The 10,608-nt window shown below is 41.9% G+C and overlaps 1 gene segment (V, D, J or C); it reads right to left on the minus strand.

Moving 5' to 3' along the window:
* Nucleotides 1-9,167: 9,167 nt before the first annotated feature.
* LOC122543698 (T cell receptor alpha variable 26-2-like) lies at nucleotides 9,168-9,515 on the minus strand. The segment is given in 1 exon segment: nucleotides 9,168-9,515. A coding segment is annotated over 1 exon segment (348 nt).
* Between the last annotated feature and the right edge of the window lie 1,093 nt (nucleotides 9,516-10,608).

Raw genomic sequence — 10,608 nt, forward strand, 5'->3', positions numbered from 1 at the left:
CAGCAAGAGGCCCAGCAATCACTTCTTTAGCTTTCCACAGAGCTTTCCACACCTGATCAGGTCCTGGGGATTTATCCACTGTTACAGTTTCAATATATCCATCAGTCCCTCCTCTGTAATCTGGACATATTGCAAGATGTCACCATTTAGTGGGCGGCACGGTGGCATAGTGGTTAGCACTGCTGCCTCACAGCGCCAGAGACCCGGGTTCAATTCCCGCCTCAGGCGACCGACTGTGTGGAGTTTGCACATTCTCCCGTTTCCTCCGGGTGCTCCGGTTTCCTCCCACACTACAAAAAAATGTGCAGGTTAGGTGAATTGGCCATGCTAAATTGCCTGTAGTGTTAGGTGCAGGGGTAAATGAAGGGGAATGGGTCTGGGTGGCTGCGCTTCGGCGGGTCGGTGTGGACTTGTTGGGCCGAAGGGCCTGTTTCCACACTGTAAGTAATCTAATCTATTTTCCTACAGTCTATATCTTCCATATCCTTTTCCACAGTAAATACTGATGTGTAATATTCATTTCGTATCTCCCCCATTTTCTGTGGCTCCACACAAAGACCGCCTTGCTGATCTTTGAGAGGCCCTATTCTCTCCCTTGTTACCCTTTTGTCCTTAATATATTTGTAAAAATCCTTTGGATTCTCATCAATTCTATTTGCCAAAGCTATCTCATGTCCCCTTTTTGCCCTCCTGTTTCCTTCTTAAGTATACTCCTACTGCCTTTATACTCTTCTAAGGATTCACTCGATCTATCCTGTCTATACCTGACATATGCTTCCTTCTTTTTCTCAACCAAACCCTCAATTTCTTTAGTCGTCCAGCATTCCATATACCTACCATCCTTTCCTTTCACCCTGACAGGAATATACTTTCTCTGGATTCTTGTTATCTCTTTTCTGAAGGCTTCCCATTTTCCAGCCGTCCCTTAACCTGCGGACATCTGTCTCCAATCAGCTTTCGAAAGTTCTTGCCTAGCGACGTCAAAATTGGCCTTTCTTCAATTTAGAGTTTCAATTTTTAGATCTGGTCTATCCTTTTCCATCATTATTTTAAAACGAATAGAATTATCGTCGCTGGCCCCAAAGTGCTCCCCCACTGACACCTCAGTCACTTGCCCTGCCTTATTTCCCAAGAGCAGGTCAAGTTTTGCACCTTCTCTATAATGTACATCCATATACTGAAGCAGAAAATTGTCTTGTATGTACTTAAGAAATTCCTCTCCATCTAAACGTTTAACACAATGGCAGTCCCAGTCGAGGTTGGGAAAGTTAAAATCCCCTACCAAAACCACCTTATTATTCTTACAGATAGCTGAGATCTCCTTACAAGTTTGTTTCTCAATTTCCCTCTGACTATTAGGCGGTCGATAATACAATCCTAATAAAGTGATCATCCCTTTCTTATTTCTCAGTTCCACCCAAATAAATTCCCTGGACGTATTTCCGGGAATATCCTCCTTCAATACAGCTTCAATGCTATCCCTTATCAAAACTGATCCCCTCCTCCCCACCCCCCTTGCCTCCCTTTCTGTCCTTCCTGTAGCATTTGTAACCCAGAACATTAAACTGCCAGTCCTGCCCATTCCTGAGCCATGTTTCTGTAATTGCTATGGTATCCTAGTCCCATGTTCCTAACCATGCCCTGAGTTCATCTGCCTTCCCTGTTAGGCCCCTTGCATTGAAATAAATGTAGTTTAATTTATTAGTCCTACCCTGTTCCTGCCTGTCCTGACTGTTTGACTCATTTCTGTTCTCAACTGTACCAGTCTCAGATCGATCTCTTTCCTCACTATCTCCCTGGGGCCAACCCCCACCTTACTAGTTTAAATCCTCCCAAGCAGTTCTAGCAAATTTCCCTGCGAGTATATTAGTCCCCTTCCAATTTAGGTGCAATCCGTCCTTCTTGCCCAGGTCACTTCTACCCCAAAAGAGATTCCAATGATCCAAAAATGTGAATCCTTCTCCCAGACACCAGCTCCTCAGCCATGCATTCATCTGCTCTATCCTCCTAATCCTACCCTCACTAGCTCGTAGCACTGGGAGTAATCCAGATATTACTACCCTTGAGGACCTCCTTTTTAAATTTCTGCCTAACTCTCTGTAATCTCCCTTCAGAATCTCAACCTTTTCCCTTTCTATATCGTTGGTTACAATGTGGACAATGACCTCCTGCTGGCCCCTCTCCCCGTTGAGAACATTCTGCACCCTCTCTGAGACATCCTTGATCCCTGCACCAGGGAAGCAACACACCATTCTGTTTTTTCTCTGCTGGCCACAGAAACATTTGTCTGTACCTGTGACTACAGAATCCCCTAACACAATCGATCTCTTGGAACCCGATGTACCCCTCGTTGCATTAGAGCCAGTCTCAATACCAGAAACGTGGCTGTTCGTGCTACGTTCCCCTGAGAATCCATCAACCCCTACATTTTCCAAAACAGCATACCTGTTTGAAATGGGTATATCCACAAAAGGCTCCTGCTCTATGTGCCTACCTCTCTTACCCTTCCTGGAGTTAACCCATCTATGTGACTGTATCTGAGACTTTCTCCCCTTCGGAAAACTGCCATCCATCACAGACTGTTGTTGTTGCAAATTCCTCATTGCTTCTATCTGTCTCTCCAACCAATCCATTCGATCTGATAAGATTCGCATCCAACAGCATTTATGGCAGATATAATCCGCAGTAACCCTTTAACGCTCTTTAAACTCTCACATCTGACAAGAAATATACATCACTGCACTAAAGGCCATGTTTTCTCCTTCACAATCGACAGGCCCAGAAAATAACACAGTCTTATTCCTCTACAAAATGCTGCACTAGGTTAAATTAATAGTTATGGCTTATATTTTAAGTTTAATCAAGAGACTTATCTCCAAACATCTCCAATATAATCAAGAAAGAACCCACTGTACTCACTAATACAGCCTTTCTCTTGGACAGACATAAAACAACAATTAACTTACCTGATTGTGTGTTGTGAACTTCGCCGAAATCGGTTCCTCCAAGGTTAGTTGTGAAATTCACTGTTTGTTAATTTTCCCAGATGCACTCCGATGTCCAGCTACACATGAATTCAAAAACAGCAAAGGTCTGTTATTTGGAGGAGGTTGCATGCACCCAGCACCTATCATATTGGACACCTAAGGGCCACCCTGCCATCAACGTGCCAACACTTGGTTGGGTCTGATCGATCAGGGTAAACAAACCTAATTAGTCCGTTGGCAGATCCTCAAAACCCTCCCACAAAGCGTGAAGACTCGGAAGGATCACAGACACCGCAAAACCCCAGTCAGATATTAACTCAGGAATAACACTTGAAGGAGAAGGCAACTTCAAGACCAACAGAAAAAAAGGAAAACATCACCACATAGAGCCTGGCCAAGTTCGAGTGTGGTGGTATACGAATGTGCAAAGTTAAAGTAAAGCATAAGACATTTCGTAGTGTTTTTTTTTTGTTAGTTTCTGGTTTTCATATTAATTGTGTCCAATAAATGAATATTATTGTCTGTAAGGATCAACTGATGGATCTTCTGCTGAATATAAGAATTTAAACACGCGCACAACATTATTAATTGCCCACTCTCTTTAACTAATGCTAAAGCTAAAACAAGCTGATTTTAATTTGGTCTTTCACGTTTTGCTTCAGAAACGTTCACAACGAACTCCAGACATTGATCTCCCATGACATTCGTCAATAGATTTCCAGCTAGGATGGGTCATGGTTCCTCCTACAACATCGTCTTTGTGTCTGTCGAGGAGGTGATCAATTGAATCCATGACCACGCACAGATTGAGCATCGTATCTCCCTGATGTGTATGTTTGTCAAACGTCTTGATGAGTTAAAATTCATTTCTCAGGAAGGCTGTGGTCAGATTCATAATATGAATCATAACTGTGGATGCTGGAGATCTGAAACATATAGACGGTTGTGTTTGTGATTTGTTCCTGACTGAAAGTAAAGTGGCAGGTTTAACTTTCCAGTTTGAAAATGGCACTTGATAATTCTCCAACATTTGTCCCTGTTTGTGTTACCATCCTGATTTGTGGGAAAAAATCACATTTGAAAGTAATTAGTTAAAATCTGTAGTAAAATTGCAGGTGGAAGTGTAAGTGAAATGGATCTGTTAAGATTCTTCATTATGATAATAGTTTGAATACTCGATAAAGAAAGATATGCATTGTGCCCAAGTACGTTCTCTTGTGTGTTATATGTGCATCCCACACACTGACTTTTGAGATATGCCTCATTCCTTCTAACGAATTAAAATGTGCTGAAATCCATTTCCTGAAATAATGATCAATAAACATTCAATGGTAACTTTCAAAAGGAAACAGAAAACATGTTTGAAAAGGAAAGCTTTGGAAAAAGTCCACCAAAGTGGGATTAGATAATCTATCAGTATTATCGCTGGAGTATTATTGCAGATAGTCAGTTAATGTTCTGGGCAGCGGGATTCGAATGCCACCAAAGCAGATGATGAAATTTGAATCGAATAAAATTAAACATCTGCATGTAAGAGTCTAACAATGACCATGAGCAACATTGTCAATTGATTGATATGATTCAGTAATGCACTTCGGAAAATTCTCTATCCTCACCTGGTCTGGCCCATATGTAACTACATATCCACAGCACTGGTCCAGCAAGCTATTGTTTTTATAAATGTCATTGAATCCCTGCAGTGTGAAAAGAGGCCATTTGTCTCAACAAATCCACACCACCCTCTGAAAAGTAACCGACCCAGACTCAACCCAATAACTCTACATCTCCCGTGACACATCCCTGAGCACTATGGATAATTTTGGCATGGCCAATTCACTTAGTCTGCACAAATTTCTATCGCGGCAGGAAACCAGAGCACCGGGAAGGAACCCAGGCAAACACGGGAAAACGTGCAAATTCTACACACACGTTCGCTCGAGGATAGAATTGAATGCCAGTCCCTGGTACTGTGAGGCAGCAGTGCTAACTACCGAGACATTGTGCCAACCAAGTCTATTGATCTCTTTGAAGTCTCAACAAAGACATGCAATGGAATGATTCACATGATATCTAACGAGGTAAAAAGAGTAATGTGGACTCTGCAAAGGTGTCCTTACGAACGCCTGGGGAAGTAGTGCCAAAGTTGGAGAACTGTCTTCCAGACTAGTCAAGCAACAGCCTGTCAGATTCATAACTATGGAATCAGATCTGATAGACAACATCTGCGACACAACGTTCACCCTCCCTGAGTATGTCCCATTCCACCCGCAGGACAGATTGAGCAGAGGTAGCCACGCCATTGTCTGCAATCGGGAGGAGTTGCTCTCGCAGTCCTCGGCATTGTCTCCACATCTCGTGAAGTCCCATGAGGTAAAGTTATTCATGCCCAATTTAAGGGCAGTGTGTGGTAATGCAGGCGGACCGTGCATGCATGGTAGTGCCCTTACCACCACCAGCCAAGCAATGTCTTCAAACAGGGGTTATATCGAAAATGTTTCAATTCTGAGGAAGGGGCACAGGACACAAGAAGTAAACTTTAATTTTTCTTCACAGGTGCCACCAGACTTATTGAGCTATTCCTGCCACCCCCGTCTTTGTATCAGTGCCAGTCCGTTAGTTTAATGATCCACAGTGACCTCACTGCGGTCACTGATAAGTGTCCAGACCGTTAGATGAACAGGATCCTGGAGGAGACATATAACCAAGAATAAACAAAATAGATTTGAAAATTCCGAACGTTGGGATTACAATACCACCTGCAATTTTCTCTCAAAGTAAGTAACCAGACTTTTACTGAGTCAACATTCAGGAACTCCCTTGCTTACAGCACTGAGTTTCCTTCCATCTCAAGGAGTTCAGCAGTCCACTAGGCAGACTACCTTCACCTTCTCCAATGCAATTTGTGTTCGCAATAATATTCGGTTTCTCTAAACGTCGCCAGAGGGAGGAGAGGACTCCTCTAGTCTTTAAACAATTGACATAATTAGATGTGAATGATGGGAAAACAATCAACAAATTTAGGTGGTGGGTGAATTTTCAGACAGTTCAGCAAGCAGAAACCACATGCGACTGAGACTTCCACTGATGACTTTGACTCATTAATCAGCCATTATTGAGTTTGTTTAATTGGTTAACGTTGTTCAGATCTGAGTTACATCCCACTTTCTAATTGGTATTTGAAAGCAAGCCTGCATTATTCTGCACCAACGAATCTATCCACTGCTATTTTGAAACTGTTAACATTCAGCTTTAGGGGCATTACTCATTATCGCACAAAATGTTTTATGGTGCTCAGGTTGCTCCAGCGATTCACGTGACCGATCAGAATCACGTGATCGATCATTGTTTCTTCAAACAAATGATTTGAATTTTGTTAGATGCAAATGGTTGCTGCATTTTCTACATCGTTCATTGCTGTAAACGTGGAACACTTTGTGACATTACAAAAGGCTTGAAATCATGTGTTCACTTTTCATTCACTAAACAGACAGCTTTACTTTATTTCTATAATATATTTATAACGAATAAAGTTTTACATTCAAATGAAAAATATCAGAAATCACCGATAATTCTTCATTTCAGATCCACTCTTGATCTCAACATTGCGTGACACACACTGTCATGCTTAGTGACTCTCTGACAGTGTTTGCACAGGATCAACCCAGTTCTGAGACTCCGTGGGTCTCAGTGCGCAGTAGTACACTGCAGGGTCTGCCAGTTCTATTTTGACCACTTTCAGGTTGATGGTGTGGTTCACGTGATCGAGCTCTGAGGATAGCCGGTCTCTGTGAAACTTCTCTGTGTACCCGCTAAATTTGCTTCTCCATAGCAGAAATTCCATGGAACAACTGGAATGTTGACGGTACAAGAACAGGTAAGGAGTGCTGCTTATGGTAGTATAATTACAGAACAACTGGACACTGTCCCCCACATTCACTACGATCAAAGCCGGTGTCTGTGAGACAGAATCTCCTCGACAAAGTTCTGTAAAATTGATCGATTGATTTATTTGATTGGTTAATTGATGGACTACATCTCAAGTGTACCTCAGTGCAGTGAAAAGCTTTGTTTACGGGTGGTATAGACAGATCATAGTAAAGAAGGATAAACAGTGCAAATCATAGGATGAGGAGAACAAACTTGGACAGATGCATACAGGTTTGCTGCAAAGGTCAACATTAAGAAGATCAGCACTTGAAGTTAGAGACTCCAGGAGAATCCGGAAATTACAGAGAACACTTCATTATTCTTATGCCACAGTCATCCTGTTAGCTTGAACAATAATCTGAGAAATAAATTCGGGAAGCTTAAAAAGAATAAACATCATGGAAATCAGCAGATGCATTGATAAAGAGTTTTGACAGATTAAATAAAACCACCTTCATAACCAGGTCACACCGTCTAACAAGGTCATTTTCCATTTCGTTCCCGATCCTGAATGGAAACAGAAAACGGAACGTGTGCTTAAAGCTCTCACCTCTGTGAAAGTATCTGAACGGACCAAACCTGCTTACCTCCCAACCTAATTCTTCCACTGTCTTTCACTCACGGTCGTTTGCTAACTCATCCCAAACGGTGCTGGTGTTGGAAAATTTTGGCTCCACATGAGTATTTTCACTTGGAGAAAATGTTTCGCTGCCTCTGTGTTGATGGAACTGTTTGGGTAAATGTAATTGCCGCTGCTGATCTGGAACAGAGAGATCCTCAAGTTATCAACCTACCCGTTAGAACAGCTGCAGCTGTGAGCTATAAACACAATGCTCCAGGCGTCATTATTACAGAGAGATCACAGAGAATGTGAGCAGAACTGGTCGAAGCTAAAATAACTTTCGTCAAGAATTGCTAACATTTCCAGATCTCTGCTCATTGGTTCATTGTTGTCAAAGGCATCAGGTGACAACCAATGAGGTTGAATCGCCTTTGTTCTTCAATACAACCAATCAGCGTCAAGCTCCTTGAACGTCATTTCAGGTGACCTCAAGAGAAAGGAACACGATGAAATTATTCGCCAGATCACGGGGTTTTACAATGACTTTAAACCAATATTTAAACCAGTTTTATTTGCCTATAGGCGAAGTCAGAGAAGGAACACAGTCCATGTTGTTCCAATCAGAAACAGGTTTCCCAGTTAAAAGAGCTGCTCTCTGATGTTTTGGGAGCTTCCTTTAGCCTAGGCTGAGGGTCAGTGTGTTTGAGGATTTTGCTCACAGTGATGTCAATTTAAAGAAAAGCTGCATTTTGAATTATTTAAATGGTAGAGTGGAATGTTAATTTTGCTGCATTTTCTGATAAATTTCTTTAATTTGGCATTGTGCTATAGCAAATGTATCCATGGCATCTATACCGGATACATTGCAGCACCTGGAGAAAATGGCTCAATGCCACATTATCAAGGTATATTTGTGATGCATGCCACAATTGCCTGCAATTCCCAAATACTACATACATTTTTGACGGAAGACATGATGATAGAGTTTCTCTGAGAGACTGAATGGGAGTGGCAAGAGAGCAGATTCTGTAAAACTTCATAGAAGGTAATGTATTTTGTCAAAAACAAAAAAATACTAATGGCAAGGCAAGTGATGAGGATGCTCAATGAGTCTGCGTGAAAGACATAAAGAGTTTAAGTGAGTGGGGCTACTGCTTCCTCTGGAAGATCATGTCGGAATATTGCAGAACCAGGGAATGAACAATTGAGTCGATTTGATGATATCGAATGATTAGGTTTTCGGAAGCATATTTGAGTCGACTGGATTGTGTGACTGTTAATGAAATGTGAATGATATTAAAATAATTGCCGCTTTACTTTCGTTCACGGTTGATTTATGACTAAAATTGATTTAATATTTAATGGATATGCATCACACTCGTTATTTTTCCATTTATTTTTCAATAGTTTATCACAATTTTATCTTCCACATGTATTGTTACTTTATTTCTGCTCTTCCTCTCATCTTTCACTGATGGAGGCATAGCTGTATATGCTTGCTTTGTCTCCGCCCAGATTTCGAATTCTCTTCACTTCTTGCACTCTTTACCTCTAGCTGGGCTATATTATCTTTTTTTTTCTTACCGCATTCTCCTTAACATCGAATTATAGAGCCCTGAAATAATAACTTTCATACTCAGCACTGGGAGACACGGACTCTGCATCGGTTTTTGTTCAGACTCTCCCTCTGTTTATACGACTGTGCCTCCATTGGCACAGAGATAGATGGCGGTGTCGTTAAGTCTGGCATCTCTCACACTTAGGACACTTTGTTTGTAGTCTGTACTGACAGAAGCGGAGATCCTCTCATGTTGATCAGCCTCTCTTTTGGCCATCACCAGATAGTGGGGTGGCTGGTTCGGGAACTGTCTGTACCAATGCACTGTGCCAGATGTCGTGGTTCGGGAGCACTCCATGGAAGCATTTTCTGCCTCCTTAACAACTGTCCACTGAGCAAGTTGCGTAACTTCGTCCTCTCCAGTTTCTACCGTGTAGATCAGAGAGGAAAGCAGGAAAAGAACTCGGTAAATTTCAGACATCATCGAGTTACATGAAACGTCAGGTCGACAGAGTTTTGTTGCAAAAAAAAGGATTTAATAACTAGAAAAACACTCTTTTCGTGTCGAACACAGTCCTGCCTTCTTTCGAAGTTGTGGAATATTTTGTGTCTTGGAGTTTATCTTTCGGTACCAAGTCTTTCACACTGACAGTTGCTCACAGGGTGTGTAATGTCACTCCGCCCTCACATTCAATAAATGTCACAGATTCACCCTGCCCTCTAGTGGCTTCATCCGGAAATTGCGACTTAAATTTTCTCAACACAATTGCGTTCACATGGCTCATTGTCAACGAAAATAAAAATACCCTCCTCGCCCTCCCCCCAAAAAACGTTCCCTGGTTTACTCTCACATTTTATTTCAAATGCAGCAGCCAATGATTTCGGGGTATTTTCTTCACGCATTGCCACTGAAACTGTATTCCACACTTTGATCAGCCTCATTGAAACAAGCAAAAGAACTCAATATTTATCCTACAATTTTGGTCTATGATTTGAAGCGGCGTGTCACCTCAGCACAATGCACTGTGAACATTTATTTCCATTCTGTGCACTATACTAACAGGAAGAGCAACATTGGTAACTCATTATCTTATGGTCATCTTCCTGAAATAAACTCCTCTCTCACGTGCATACACATACACGTGCATGCATGCGTGCGCACACACACGCATAAAAATGCACACCTTCACCCACCTTTCTCTGATGCGCCTGCCCATATTGTGGAAACATCTCTACAATCTGCTTCTATTGGAAGATGCTGTTCATTCTTTATACTGGTACTTCAGAAACTGAAACGGAATGATGCGGCCACACTTGGAACATTGCGTACAGTTCTGGTCACAACATTACAGGAAGAATGCGCAAACTTTGGAAAGGGTTTAGACGAGATTTACTAGGCTGTTGCCTGGTATGGAGTGAAGATGTAACGAAGGTTAGTTGAGGGACTTGATGCTGTTTTTGGAAGAAAAAAAGACGGTCGAGAGCTGACTTAATTGAGACAGATAAGATAATTAGAGTCTTATTTTGGGTGGGCAGTGAGAGACGTTTTCCTCGGATGGCGATGGCTAGCACGA

This window comes from Chiloscyllium plagiosum, unplaced genomic scaffold (assembly GCF_037043375.1).
Source record: "Chiloscyllium plagiosum isolate Xiang-an unplaced genomic scaffold, Cpla_swu_hap1 HiC_scaffold_27, whole genome shotgun sequence".
NCBI classification, from domain to species: domain Eukaryota; kingdom Metazoa; phylum Chordata; class Chondrichthyes; order Orectolobiformes; family Hemiscylliidae; genus Chiloscyllium; species Chiloscyllium plagiosum.